The following is a 16,008-nucleotide window of genomic DNA, read 5'->3' on the forward strand; positions in this document are numbered from 1 at the left end:
CATCAAATGGCGGAACAGCTGTCATGGTTTTTGGCGCAAAGTAACCACAGTATACCGCTAATCAACTTACAACTACACACTTTATACAGTATAGAGTATAGAGTATATATGTATACGTATATAGTATATGCCTATACTATATATATACTATATATATTTCTTACGTCATCATTTAGAGCTAGTCATACATATACTATATACATAATCAGTAAAAATAAAATAGCAAATTGTGCCTGATCTGCTGGGACCAGAGTACGTGGTGTGTATGTGTATGACTAGCTCTTAATGATGACGTAAGAAATATGGTCATTTGTGGTCATTTGGTCCAGCAACACAGGCACAGATTTGATGTTTTTCTGCGTAAGCATCAAATGGCGGAACAGCTGTCACGTTTTTTGCCGCAAAGTAACCACAGTATACCGCTAATCAACTTACAACTACACACTTTATACAGTATAGAGTATAGAGTATATATGTATACGTATATAGTATATGCCTATATACTATATATATACTATGTATATTTCTTACGTCATCATTTAGATTTTAGAGCTAGTCATACGTATACTATATACATAATCAGTAAAAAATAAAATAGCAAATTGTGCCTGATCTGCTGGGACCAGAGTACGTGGTGTGTATGTGTATGACTAGCTCTTAATGATGATGTAAGAAATATGGTCATTTGTGGTCATTTGGTCCAGCAACACAGGCACAGATTTGATGTTTTTCTGCGTAAGCATCAAATGGCGGAACAGCTGTCACGGTTTTTGGCGCAAAGTAACCACAGTATACCGCTAATCAACTTACAACTACACACTTTATACAGTATAGAGTATAGAGTATATATGTATACGTATATAGTATATGCCTATATACTATATATATACTATATATATTTCTTACGTCATCATTTAGAGCTAGTCATACGTATACTATATACATAATCAGTAAAAATAAAATAGCAAATTGTGCCTGATCTGCTGGGACCAGAGTATGTGGTGTGTATGTGTATGACTAGCTCTTAATGATGACGTAAGAAATATGGTCATTTGTGGTCATTTGCTCCAGCAAACCAGGCACAGATTTGCTGTTTTCTTGCATAAACATCAAATGGCGGAACAGCTGTCACGGTTTTTGTCGCAAAGTAACCAGTATACCGCTAATCAATTTACAACTACACACTTTATACAGTATAGAGTATAGAGTATATATGTATACGTATATAGTATATGCCTATATACTATATATACTATATATATTACTTACGTCATCATTTAGAGCTAGTCATACATATACACACCACGTACTCTGGTCCCAGCAGAACAGGCACAATTTGCTATTTTATTTTTACTGATTATGTATATAGTATACGTATGACGTAAGAAATATGGTCATTTGTGGTCATTTGGTCCAGCAACATAGGCACAGATTTGATGTTTTTCTGCGTAAGCATCAAATGGCGGAACAGCTGTCACGGTTTTTGGCGCAAAGTAACCACAGTATACCGCTAATCAACTTACAACTACACACTTTATACAGTATAGAGTATAGAGTATATATGTATACGTATATAGTATATGCCTATATACTATATATATACTATATATGTTTCTTACGTCATCATTTAGAGCTAGTCATACGTATACTATATACATAATCAGTAAAAATAAAATAGCAAATTGTGCCTGATCTGCTGGGACCAGAGTACGTGATGTGTATGTGTATCATTTCAAACGTTCCTTCACAGAGATACTGAGATTTGACAGTTTACAGCGGTCAAAAGGACTTGCGCGCTCTGCTTGCGCACTAGTTGGCCATTTATGGCCTACTAGTGTGCAACAAGCAAGTATGCACTCGACAGAGTGCAGTTCTAGTTACCTCTGTTGACAAATGTAGACTTCCATATGGCCCATATAGTCTTACACTGTCATTGTTATTACCTCTGTTGACAAATGTAGACTTTCATATGGCCCATATAGTCTTACACTGTCATTGTTATTACCTCTGTTGACAAATGTAGACTTCCATATGGCCCATATAGTCTTACACTGTCATTGTTATTACCTCTGTTGACAAATGTAGACTTTCATATGGCCCATATAGTCTTACACTGTCATTGTTATTACCTCTGTTGACAAATGTAGACTTTCATATGGCCCATATAGTCTTACACTTTCATTGTTATTACCTCTGTTGACAAATGTAGACTTTCATATGGCCCATACAAATGTAGACTTTCATATCGTCACCTTATTAAAATAATTGCCTAAGTCGTTTTTTGCCAATTGTTTTTTTGGGCCTAAATCACCACCTGGTGATGCTGGCCACCTCTGGTCAAATCGCCCGAGCCCTAATGTAAAAGGCCTTCCTGTTACACCCTATTAAAACAATGGCCTATGTCAAGAGGGAGATGACGTATATTTTCTCAGCAACTTAAGGAGAGAGAACGGACTGACGACGGTGCAGGCAGAATGAAAGTTTCCAAGTCCATTTTATTGTAGAGTATAGAGTACAGCAGATCACACAGCCATGCAGGGGCATGGAGCCCCATGCATGCACCCAGGCAGCCTCACGGCTTCTGGGCACTAACACACACAGTTACATTTTCAGTAGGCTTTTATACAGACACATCAAAGACAACAAAGAGAAAAGGTGGTCTCAGGTTCCCCACCCCACTGAAGTCTAAAGTGGTCCATGCATGTCCAAAATAAGGTAGTGGTCAACAGGAAGGAGCACAATAGGAGACCTCTATCTAAGCAACATCAAAGTAGGCCTATAGCTATTTACCATAGAATGCAAGCTGTGAACTGGTGCCCATGCGTCTATCCAAACGCGTCCCTGTTGGTCAGGCCTACTATCTGTCTAGTTTAACATTACTAGGCTATATTTAATGTGAATTGTGATTCCAATATACATCAGAGACTTAGGCCATATTATTTTGCCTAAGTCATAATAAAATGTGACTTAGGCCATTTTAACACACCTTTTAAAATGGGAGTGAATGGGACTGAATGGGAGGTACTGTTACTATGGGACTGATAGAATGGGAGTGAATGGGACTGAATGGGAGTGAAAGGGAGGTACTGTTACTATGGGACTGATACTATGGGAGTGCATGGGACTAAATGGGAGTGAATGGGAGGTACTGTTACTATGGGACTGATAGAATGGGAGTGAATGGGAGTGAAAGGGAGGTACTGTTACTATGGGACTGATACTATATGAGTGAATAGGACTGAATGGGAGTGAATGGGACTGAATGGGAGTGAAATGGAGGTACTGTTACTATGGGTAACAGTACCCGGCCAGGAGACAACCCACAGAGCCTAGTCCCTCCATGTGCCAGAAGTGTACCTCCCAGCCTTGGCAGAGTAGTTCTGGAGTAGTTCCAACAGATTGTGTGCCCCTGGTTTTTCCCTAGTGGGACTGATTGAGGGTAGCTATAGCTACTGGGACGTAAGTCGGGACTTGATCACTGCCGGCTGGGTCGCCTAAGTGATGGGTATGATATTGAGAGACCCGAAACACCGTTGACCTCAGGATACATCACTGAGGATACGTCCCACACACATGCAATGTTTTTTAGTTATAGTTCTATTTATATAGTGAATCATAGGAATAGACTATGTGACAACCAGGTATAGTCTGGTGACCACCGGAATGTAGACGGCACCCGGGTGAGCAGTATGGTTTAGCGCCCCAGCCTGTGTCCTCTGTGAGGATGAAGTCCAACAACCCTCGGTGAGGCCTTTGGGAGGGCCATGCAAGCAGCAAGCGGAACCGCAGCACCATGACCCTGCGGAACCATTGCCCACCACTCCTGAATGAACTGTCTGGTGCTGGGACTCTGGTGCAACACACAGGTCCTCGCTCTACTCCTGGTGAGAGCAGGAGTGGACCTGGTGAGACGTAGGAGGGGCCCGGCCAGGAGACACAGAGCCTAGTCCCTCCATGTGCCAGAAGTGTACCTCCCAGCCCTGGCAGAGTAGTTCTGGAATAGTTCCAACGGATTGTGTGCCCCTGGTTTTTCCCTAGTGGGACTGATTGAGGATAGCTACTGGGACGTAAATCGGGACTTGATCAACCCCGGCTGGGTCGCCTGAGTGAGGGGTATGATGTTGAGAGACCCGAAACCCCGTTGACCTCAGGATACATCACTGAGGATACGTCCCAGGTGCATCCATGCAACGTTTTTTAGTTATGTGACTGATACTATGGGAGTGCATGCGACTGAATGGGAGTGAATGGGAGGTACTGTATGGGACTGATACTATGGGAGTGAATGGGACTGAATGGGAGTGAAAGGGAGGTACTGTTACCATGGGACTGATACTATGGGAGTGAATGGGAGTGAAAGGGAGGTACTGTTACTATGGGACTGATACTATGGGAGTGCATGGGAGTGAATGGGAGGTATTGCTACTATGAGACTGATACTATGGGAGTGAATGAGACTGAATGGGAGTGAATGGGAGGGAATGAGACTGAATGGGAGGTACTGTTACTATGGGACTGACACGATAGGAGTGAATGGGACTGAATGGGAGTGAATGGGGTGTACTGTTACTATGTGACTGAATGGGAGTGAATAAAAGTGAATGTGAGTGAATGGGGGAGTGAATGGGAGTGAATAATAATAATAATAATAATAATAATAAAACTTTATTTGTATAGCACCTTTCATGACATGAAATGCAGCTCAAAGTGCTTTACAGAACAATGGAGAATAAAAGAAAAGCAAGGCAACGACATTAAAAAACAAGCAGTAATGCAGTACAGTGAGGACATATTTAGGCAGGCAGTCATGTAGGTAGGAAGGTGCGAGACCATTGAGAGCTTTATAGACAAGTAAAATAATTTTAAAATCAATCCTAAAAACAACCGGAAGCCAGTGCAGTGATGCCAAAACTGGAGTAATATGTTCTCTCATCTTAGTTCTAGTTAAAACTCTGGCTGCTGCATTTTGGACAAGTTGTAATCTGTCAGTCTTGTTCCCCAGTCAGTGTTTGTTGAGTCATTGTATCCTGTCACCTGTTTTCAGTCTGTTTTAAGTTATTTCATGTTCACCTGTCTTCTGAATTAAAACACCATTTCATGGTTTCCAACACTACATGCCTGCTGGCTGTCCTGCGTTTGGGTCCTTACCTCACCTACACCTGACAGAATGACTCAACCAAATGGACCCAGCGGACAGCACCCACCTACCACACAGGCTGCCATTCACCCAGTGAGCTGTATGGTTCTGTGACTGCAGTACGAGCCCTATGAGTGGCAAATGGATTTTTGGTGCTACACCTGGCTGGTCGACTGTTGGGGAAATTGTTTGATACACCGGCTGGTCAACTGTTACTTGGAGGGGATACTACTGAAGCACATGCTAGTTTGATTGTGATGTCCTGGTTGTGCAAGTTTCCAGTGTCACTCCTTGAAGTCCTGGTCGTGATGGCTCCAATATCTCCACTCGAAGTCCTGGACATGCAAGTATTGACTGTCCTATGTCACTTCAGTCCCTTTGTCAATCCCTGTTCCTGTCCGGCAGTGGAAGAAAGCTCCGGGGGGTTTCAGCCCCTTTCCCTGCCCTTTGGACCCACTTCACTATGCCCTGTTCCTGTCCAGCAGTGGAAGAAAGCTCCGGGGGGTTTCAGCCCCTTTCCCTGCTCTTTGGACCTACTCTCTATGCCCCATCCTTGTCCCAGCACTGCAGTGGAAGAACGCTCTGGGGGGTTTTAGCCCCTTTCCCTGCCTGCCCTCCTGTCTACCTGTGCTCTCAAGCCTGCCCACACTATCCCCAAGTCCCTCTTCTTCATGGACATTGTGGGACGTCAAGAGCCGTCCCTTGAGGGGGAAGTACTGTCACAGTCACAGACTTTTGTCATTTTTTGTACAGTCTAGGTCTTGTATTTCTATGTTTTGTTCCCTGGTCTAGTTTTCATGGTTCTATGTTTGGTTGCTCCAGCTGTGTCTCATTTTGTAATCAACCCTCATGTGTATATCAGTCTTGTTCCCCAGTCAGTGTTTGTTGAGTCATTGTATCCTGTCACCTGTTTTCAGTCTGTTTTAAGTTATTTCATGTTCACCTGTCTTCTGAATTAAAACACCATTTCATGGTTTCCAACACTACATGCCTGGCTGTCCTGCGTTTGGGTCCTTACCTCACCTACACCTGACAGAATCAATAATAACCCCCAGGTTCTTTACTGTACTGTTAGTTTCTACAGTTAGGTTGCCCAGTCTGCTTATTATTGATTCTTTCTGCTCACTAGAACCGATTATGAGAACTTCTGTCTTATCCTCATTTAGCTTGAGAAAGTTCTCACTCATCCAACATTTGATGCTAGACAGGCAGGTCAACAGCGGGTCTAAAGCACAGGGATCATCTGGAGCCACAGAAAGATATAGTTGGGTATCATCAGCATAGACATGAGTGAATGGGAGGTACTGTTACTATGGGACTGTCACTCCCATTCACTCCCATTCAGAGTGAAAGGGAGTGAATGGGAGTGAATGGTAGGTACTGTTACTATGGGACTGTCACTCCCATTCACTCCCATTCAGAGTGAAAGGGAGTGAATGGGACTGAATGGGACTGAATGGGACTGAATGGGAGGTACTGCTACTATGGGACTGTCACTCCCATTCAGTCCCATTCACTCCCATAGTATCAGTCCCATAGTAACAGTACCTCCCATTCAGTCCCATTCACTCCCATTCAGTCCCAATCACTCCCATTCAGTCCCATAGTATCAGTCCCATAGTAACAGTACCTCCCATTCACTCCCATTCAGTCCCATTCAGTACCATTCACTCCCATTCAGTCCCATAGTAACAGTACCTCTCATTCAGTCCCATTCACTCCAAATTCACTCCCAATTCACTCCCATTCACTCCCCTTCAGTGTCAAATGTCTTTGTTCTCTGATATTATTTTAAACACTCTGTGGCTGACCCTAAACCATGGTTTATTAAAAATAATTGGAATAAAACATTTTGCCTAAGTCACTTACTGCAGAAGTAATTTGGCCTAAATAACGTTTATAATTGCCTAAGTTAAAATGGCATGTTCAGATATTGGCCCAAGTCATTTTATCCTTACATGTTACATGATTGACATACACCTTTATTTGTATGTCAATAGTCATATTTTTTCATATTTTTTGTTTAATTAGTTTAATAAGGTGACGATATGAAAGTCTACATTGGTCAACAGAGGTAATAACAATGACAGTGTAAGACTATATGGGCCATATGGAAGTCTACATTTGTCAACATAGGTAATAACAATGACAGTGTAAGACTATATGGGCCATATGAAAGTCTACATTTGTCAACAGATGTAATAACAATGACAGTGTAAGACTATATGGGCCATATGAAAGTCTACATTTGTCAACAGATGTAATAACAATGACAGTGTAAGACTATATGGGCTATATGAAAGTCTACATATGTCAACAGAGGTAATACAAATGACAGTGTAAGACTATATGGGCCATATGAAAGTCTACATTTGTCAACAGAGGTAATAACAATGACAGTGTAAGACTTTTCTCACCAATATGGGCCATTATTACATTATGAACTTTTATTACATTATGAGCTGCCTATTAAGGCAACTCAAAATGTAACACGTCTTTTTTTTAAAAAATCTGTTATTACGTTATGCGCTCATGATTTTATTACATTATGAGCTGATTATTACATTATGAGTTTTTATTACATTTAACTTATTACATTATGAGCCTTTTTGAGCCCTTATTACATTATGAGTTGCTATTACATTATGAGTTGCTACACAGCCTGTCAGGGAGAAGCCTCTAATTGAAGGTGTCAGGGGGTTTAGGTTTCCTCGTCTCGTCTCCCCCAGCCTTTCTGCTCCAGGCTTCATCCATGCTCTTCTCCTACCGTCTGCCTCACTGTGGAGCCTCGCCTTGCCTCGCTCTGTTTTCTGGTGAAATCATATTAGCGGGGATTTCTCAGAAAAAAATAGCGTGCACGGATGGCGGCACTGTGTGTGTGTGACGTGTGCGCGCTCGCTCGTGTGTGTGCGCGCGTGTGAGAGAGTGTGTGTGCGTGCACCCGTGCTTATGTTGGCATTAGTCCAGCTGCCATTGGTCAGCGGAGGATTGTTTGGTAATTCCAGGACATTGCGTAATAATAATAATAATTACAAACACTGCATGTTCCATGGATTCTTCATCTAGGCGTTGGACTAATGAGAGACCGCCAACACTGGTCTTGTCATCTGACATTGCGGACATGAAACATCTCCAACCAATGAACTTTATATCAACAAATCTGATGTGATCTACAGTATTTAGCCTGGAACAAATACTGTGAAGAGGGGTTCAGTTCCGGAGTTCAGTTCAGCTTCGGGTTCTTTTGGAATCAACAAACGATTATTTTAAATTATATTGATGTAATAATATTCTGAACCATTGTAGCACATTCTCTATGAAAATTGACTTTATACCTACTAAAATAATGGTTAAACCTTAAATTTCAAACTTTATTTCATCTGCCTCCAAATCATTTTTTAAGGTATCTTTCTATTTTTTTGGTACAGTCATTGTCATTTAAAGGGCTACTCACTCATTTTTAAGGTAAATACAGCACGGTATTTAATTGGTCTCCCTGCTGGGTTATTTGAAGGTATAGATTTACAGTGTTTCCAAATGATACAGTCCTTGCTTTAATTATAAAAGATGGATTTTTTATATCCATCAAGTACTGTGACTTCTATTGAAATCGTAACTTTTAAGCGGCGCATAACGTTTTTTGATGAATGACAGGATCATTGTCGCGTGTAAGCAGTTCAAAGTAAACTCACCTAAAATTATTTATTTCCACCAACGTGTGATGTATATAGAGTCGTTCTTCATTCTCCTATAAACACGATGCTGCGCAACCATGTCCATACATACTGGTCAACTTTGAATAATTATGAACAATGTGGTTGAGTTTATTTTCGTTTCTTTCTTGCCGTTAACATTGGGCAGGGTTGCTGCCGACAACAACACCAACACCAAAACGAATAGAAGCGAAACAGACAAGAAGAGTCACATTACGTTCACTGTTGACAACAGAGGACTCTGGTGGCGGGGTGGACTCAGTGCGTATAACATCTTTACAGTCAATGATTTATACAGACTAAAGACCAATAAACATCATGGATGAAACATGTACAAATGTATTCGCTTTAATTAGTTACCATGAGTAGTAGTAAGTAGCAGCCTATAATTATAAGATGAAACCTGTTTACTGCCAGAAAATGACCCTCCTAGGCTCCTAAACTGCTGTATGCTTTTTCAAAGTTTGTTTAATAATGAAAGCACAGTCCGGGACTGCATGTTTTCAACATTCAGAGAGTTATCCTTAGTATAAAAAGTATAGTGTCATTAGTGTGGTACTTTATCTTTATCAACCTTTTGAAGCTGTACATAACAAACGCTCAGATAAATAATGAATCAATCATTTTGATATTTTTTTATTCAATAGAATAGATTATTTAAAATATTGCATTTATATCAGCATTTATTGGCAGGTGCAACTTACAAACTTAAGTGGTTTCCTTAAAACAAGTATAGCACACAATCCAGAATAACGTAGGCCTATACTTAAAAGAAATATTGAAAGAAATATTTGCAATGTATGTGCCCGAACAAAGAAAAAGGTAACATCAGATTGTATTACATCATTTGGTTTGTTTCATTGGTCCACGACAGAGTATACAGTAGATACTGAGAGAGATTTATATACTTCACTATATCTAAAACGTAAACCCTGCAGTAAATATCGTGAAAGGGAGGACCACACCCCTTCGTCGACTCCAGGCCCGTCTACAGCTCAGGTTTAGGTGGAGCTGTCCTCTCTGCACTGACTCAGCACTTCCAGCATTTTGTTCTGGATAGCCTCCACCCTCTTGCTCCACTTCTCCCTAACCTCGTCTTCATTGTCCTCGGTAACCACCGTGTAGGCCATGAGGGCAATGAGGCCGATCTGGAAGAGGTGGCCCAGGTGGAAGCAGCGGTGTTCCATGATCTTTCGGTCACCCTCACAGTGGTCCAGGAACACCTTCAGTAGGGGCCTCCCGAACACCGTTTCGGTCCCCATTACACCACGGTAGTACACGTCGAGACTCAGGTCCATCTTGTCATTCGCATAAATGCTTGCATACTCCTTCATGTGGTCCTGGGCATTCTCTGGATCTTTCTTCACGATCTTCACCATGTTGTTGAAGGCTTCATATTGGTGTTTGATGTGCTCCTCATACTTGCCGAAGGTCTGGTTTACCTCATCGATGCGGATCTGCCGCAGGCACTGGCGGTTCTGTTCAGAAATGCTTGTGAGCTTGCTGTGGACTTCTTGGAAGTCCTTGTCGCAAGCGTGTGCCTCCTCACTCCCCATGCCCTTGCGGACCAACCCGATCAGAGAGGAGACGATTCCAAACATGGGGTTGATGGAGGATGCAAAGGAGGCCACCTTCTCCACACAGTCCAACACTATGACCACAGTCTTCTTCACCTGTTCTGCATTAGCCATGGCTGCTGCTTATGGCTCCTCGACCTCCCACGAAACCCCAACGTCCAGGCAAATTAGTCAGGAGGCTGAAATGAGAGAGGTGTAGCGTAATGTGAGTCTTTAGGAATATTGCACTCGTGCAAGAAATTAAGGTGTACGTAATTGTGTGTGCATAAGTCACATTTTTTACCGTCTTCACGTTTTACTTACAGTTTAAAGGATTGCTTTCTGTGTTATACTAATTTACTATCCTAGGGTTAATTACAGTATAGTGTTCCCAGGGAAACCCAGGGTACCTCTCAAATTGCAGAGCCAACAATTGTGTGACAGGGTCTGCACCAAACTATTTGCAAAAGGATTCACTTTACATGCCGATTCTTAACAGCAGGGGAGAGGAGAGCAAGGCAATACAGCTTATAGGTCTGCTATCTCTGAGCGTATGGATGAAGTACTCTATTAAAATTAAGTAATCAATAGGCCTAATGAGTGTTATTGTAATATGAAATGGTTATAATGTTAACCTTTTGAATAATCTGAAGGAATGTAGACATTAAGGTGAAAAGGAAGATATCTGAGTAATTGGTTTGTGCATAGGCAATAGTCTTACGTAATGCATACTTCCCCACTAAAGTGAGTAGCTGGTTCATAAAAACCAAGGCATCAGTTACTGTTGGAGCCAAAATGCTTTTCTATTTATTTTGTTTCGTTTTTACCTTGATGACAATGAATTTGATGTCATTCTAATCACAGTGGGTGGCCTCAAAATATACCTCATGGTGCAGATTAGAGGTGTGGCATTATTACTCACCATGGCAACCACCACAGGGGGTGGTTACATATTCATGGTAGTGACTCGTGAGTGAGGTGACCCAGGTGTGCAAGGGGAAAAGCCAAAACGTTTTTGAATGTGAGTTTGATGCCATGATGCAGGTCGGTGTTCAATGCCTTTTGTTTTGAGTTTTTTGTATCTTAAGTGGTTTCCTTAAAACAAGTATAGCATACAATCCAGAATAGCGTAGGCCTACTTAAAATAAATATTGAAATAAATATTTGCAATGTATGTGCCCGAACAAAGAAAAAGCTAACATCAGTTTGTATTACATCATTTGGTTTGTTTCATTGGTCCACGACAGAGTATACAGTAGATACTGAGAGCGATTTATATACTTCACTATATCTAAAACGTAAACCCTGCAGTAAATATCGTGAAAGGGAGGACCACACCCCTTCGTCGACTCCAGGCCCGTCTACAGCTCAGGTTTAGGTGGAGCTGTCCTCTCTGCACTGACTCAGACCTATACTCAGGTTAAGCGGGAGGGAGGCTACTTTCACTGTATATAACATAACATATTGACAGCAGGTTGCGTACACGCAAACCCCTGATTTGTTAATTTAGGCTGTATCATTTAGAGCTAATATTTAAGTAAGGTAAGGAGATGTTAGACAAATGTATGATTGTCAAATAGCCTACTGACTTAGGCCTGTTTGTCTGCAACATCTACAGTAAAAACAAAAAGGTGCCAGAAGATACGCAGACACATAGCTGTCTCTTGTGAATATAAAGCACAATCATGGATCTAGGCCCATATGACCTAATGCAAGTATTATTTCTCCCTGGAAATAAAAACGTCTGGTTTTCGAGGCTAAGTATGAAATGACCTGAGAGTAGGCTATTGTGTCAGTGTTAATGTACAGTAGTAGCATATTAGGAGTTACTCCAGAAATCAAATCAGAGGATTGTTTTCATATGTTGAGTTGAGGGTAGGATGTGTGCTTGGGTGTATTATTAAATAAGCAAATAAATGTTAATACTATTTAGAAAATAATTATATTACACACATTAACTGTATTGCTGTATGTAGCCTATAGCGGGCAATAATTACTAACGTTTAGCTCACAAGCTGTAGGCTATACTAAACAGACAATTATAATTGTCCACTGTTAAAGCTATGACTATCAATCATCTGCTTGAAGGTTACACTGCAGGGGAAATATTGTCAGGGAGGAACAGTGGGGGTGTGTCTTCATAGGCTACTAGTGTAACCTGTAAATTAAAATAACATATCCTCAAAGAGAAATTGTGATGGATGTAAACCTGGCCTATAAGAAAGATATGACTAGGGAGGATAGTTTCTGGACACTGATACATTAAAACGCTCATTTGCATAGAGATTACATTAAACATAGAAACTATTTTTTTAAGCTCCTACAAGGCTTAAGGCCCATTATTATGAAATCCTTTTCAATACTTATTTGTTTTGGCAAGGTTGCTCTGCATTTCCTTATTTCCAAATCAGTTATGCACATGTGATGTCTCATATTAAATCAGAAAAAAATAATTTTCGGGAAGACAAGCTACATGCGTTATTTGTTTTGACCAATGACCATAATACCGCACACTCATTTCCTGATCTCTCATGTCTCATCTATTTTTCATTTATGGTCTGCTATACATCTCCCAACACAGAATTCAGATAGCCCTTAGGTCACACATGCTGATGTCCATTTGTTTACTTATCCGAGATAAAACTGCTGAAAGATAGTCCTCTGAAAATCTGTCAGGCTTTCCTTTCCACCATTTTCCTCCTACTCGGACAAATATTAAAGACCAGCCCCTTTGTGCCATATAAGGTCATATAAATGCTGTAAGCCGGCCATACAACTGTGTTCCGCGTCGAAAAGTGCCGATCTGGTCTTGTAGATCGGACTTTTCGGCACTGGACACCGTCGTATGACTGAGTATGTCAAGCAGTAGTGACTCATGTTTGCCTATTGCTGATTGGGTGGATGTTCTGGTTATTAAGTGTATACTGCGGCTGTAACCACAGACTGTATCCAAAGCAAAAGGCTTATCCTCTCATTGTTTCAGTTACCAATCATCGCCACACCTTCAGAACCTGCGGGGGTGAGGATGAGGAAATATGTTTGAGGTCACCCATATAACTTAAGGGCCAAAAGGACAGGGCTAGCAGCAGAGCTACTTGACAGCCATGTTTAAAGTTTCAGCATTGCATCCAATTGCATGTTTTTGTCCTTTCTTAGTAGTAGTAAGTAAAGACAAGTAAAGACAAAACCGGTGCCTCCCATAAATATTTTAGCTATGGTCATGGCTTGTTGGATTTGAATGAGAAGAATCAATTGACTCTTATAAAACTCATTGAGCAGAATGAGGCTAATGACTAATGAGCACAAGTTTAGGAACAATTTTCCATCAGCATTTCTCATACTAAACAAAACGTCCTAAAAATCTATTAATACAACAAATAAGACACAAATAAATATATCAAAAATAGCACTGACTTATACGATATATTATTAATGGGATAAAGGAGATTTAACAACATCTGCAGCAGCCTGTTGAACCTTTTGAACTTGAATATGTCAACCATCATCATCTCCACCCTTGATGGTGATGCATGGGAGTTGGGGGGCATCTTCTTGCTCCTCCACCGGTAGCCCACCAGCCGCCATGCACACCAGGCACCAGCAGCTCCTACGTCTTGCTCATGATTGTTGTCACCAGTGACACCACCATACGAAGCTCATTCTCATCCATGATGCAGCTGACAAATGGAGGAGTCATCAGAAAACCTCTGAGTTAGCACATGCCCAAGTTGAAGCGGATGTCGGAAAGTGTAGAGGGTGAACAGGTAAGGTGGCATATTGCTCTTCCAGGAGCTATGTTTCTGATAAGGCCTTTCTGATAAGACCTTATTCCATTAAAATCATATTGTGAACACACAATAAGAGTGTTCACAATATGGGAAATTTACACATGCTCTTTTTTCCGTCTTTTGTCACAGTTTTACAAAAATAACTTCTATATAAAGATTCATCTGACTGCTTTTTGTAGAAGGATGTTTAGCTCGCTGCATAGCCGCACACGCAGTCACGCATACGTGTGGTGAGGGCAGAAGAGGATACCAGGACACGCTTGTTGTGTAATCTTTTACACTATCATTGACTGATAGGAGAGAAACGTGGGAAAATAGTCATCTGCACACACACACACACGCACACACTGCACATAATGTATGTCAAAGTCATATTTACTATTGATAGTGTGTGTGTACATAGGCTACTGTATATATCCATTCATAAATACTGTACATTGGAAATAGATTCATGCATGGATTCACTGGTGATGCACATTTATACATATTGATAGAATATATACACAATGTTAACTTGTTTTGATGGTTTTGTTTTAGGCCTATATCTTTAATTCTTTATCCTATCTCTACAATCGTGCGTTCACACTTAATGTTGTGACAAGTTGTGACCACTTCACCACTTTTCAACCTATCTTCATATAATTGGTCCTTGCTAATAATCATGAAAAAATGGCGCAATTTCTTTCTACTCAGTCTGTGTCTCATAGGAGGGCTGTGGGCAGTTCATAAACCGTCTTCCAGTGACATCATCGATGGGGAATACAAGCTAATAGAAACTGCAGGCTTTCTAGTCCTGAAAAGTTGCAATGCGAAAATGGAAGCCATCGTTCTCACGATGATGAAAATCTAAACATTTTTGTAAAAAGATCTGCCTAATCTAAACTGCCCACAGCCCTCCTATGAGACACAGACTGAGTAGGAAAAAAATCGTGCCATTTTATCATGATTATTAGTGAGGACCTATTATATGAAGATAGGTTGAAAAGTGGTGAAGTGGTCCTTTAATGTCAGGTGGCTGCAAAGTTAAAAGGATGCAATACAGCATATTTAGACCACATACAGTAGCTGGTCTTCACTTGGATATTATGATGTCCTTTTCAAATATACTGTATTTATTCCAATGCATGGGACATCTGTTTTCTTGTTTGGATATATCTTGGTTCATAATGTTCCAAGAGCATCAGATATTGTTATAATTTTCCAAATACTTTGTACTCACTCGAGCACCTGCGGTTGCTTGTTCTGCTGTTTAATTAATTATACAGAAAGGTTTTCAGGTAAAATGTTGCTAAATAAATTATAAGCTATGAACATCAAACCAACCAAACCATCACCATTACAACTATCATGTTCTTGAAAGTACCATGGTAGTTATAATAAATAGATTGTATAACTAATTGTAATGGCGTGTGTGTGTGTGTGTGTGTGTGTGTGTGTGTGTGTGTGTGTGTGTGTGTGTGTGTGTGTGTGTGAGAGAGAGAGCAGGTTGTATAGGCTATACCTCGCTTCTTAATGTCATGTGAATGAACAGCTGTGACTATTTTGTCATTTTATTCTATTGTATTGTATTTCTATGTGTTCCCTGTATGCTTACCTGTGTGCAGCGTGTCTAGGTGAGAGGTCAAAGTCAGTCTGTCCTGCTCCTCAGTCTGTGATCCTAGTCAGACATCACTTGCGTTTATATATGCTCTCTTTATGCATAGCTTTACCTGAAACAATGTGGGTGAATTCCTCCTCCCTACGTACAATTATCTGACGTATCTGAGATTTCCGAGGAGCACTGGTGTTACTGGTTTTTATTATGCGGGGGGGCA

General features: G+C 40.9%; 1 protein-coding gene across 1 annotated transcript; it reads right to left on the minus strand.

Annotated features, from left to right (window-relative positions):
* Positions 1-9,478: 9,478 nt before the first annotated feature.
* LOC310855381 (protein rapunzel-like) lies at positions 9,479-10,544 on the minus strand. The gene has a single exon (XM_083760359.1). It carries the CDS (start codon positions 10,539-10,541, stop codon positions 9,852-9,854), a length of 690 nt encoding a protein of 229 aa, XP_083616485.1. The 5' UTR covers positions 10,542-10,544; the 3' UTR covers positions 9,479-9,851.
* Positions 10,545-16,008: the final 5,464 nt, after the last annotated feature.

The sequence above is a fragment of the Protomyctophum parallelum genome (genome assembly GCF_964188405.1).
Source record: "Protomyctophum parallelum genome assembly, chromosome: 3".
NCBI classification, from domain to species: domain Eukaryota; kingdom Metazoa; phylum Chordata; class Actinopteri; order Myctophiformes; family Myctophidae; genus Protomyctophum; species Protomyctophum parallelum.

Bases quoted from the DNA above. Each gene is read 5' to 3' on its own strand.
- LOC310855381 (XM_083760359.1), bottom strand. From the start codon at position 10,541: ATGGCTAATGCAGAACAGGTGAAGAAGACTGTGGTCATAGTGTTGGAC.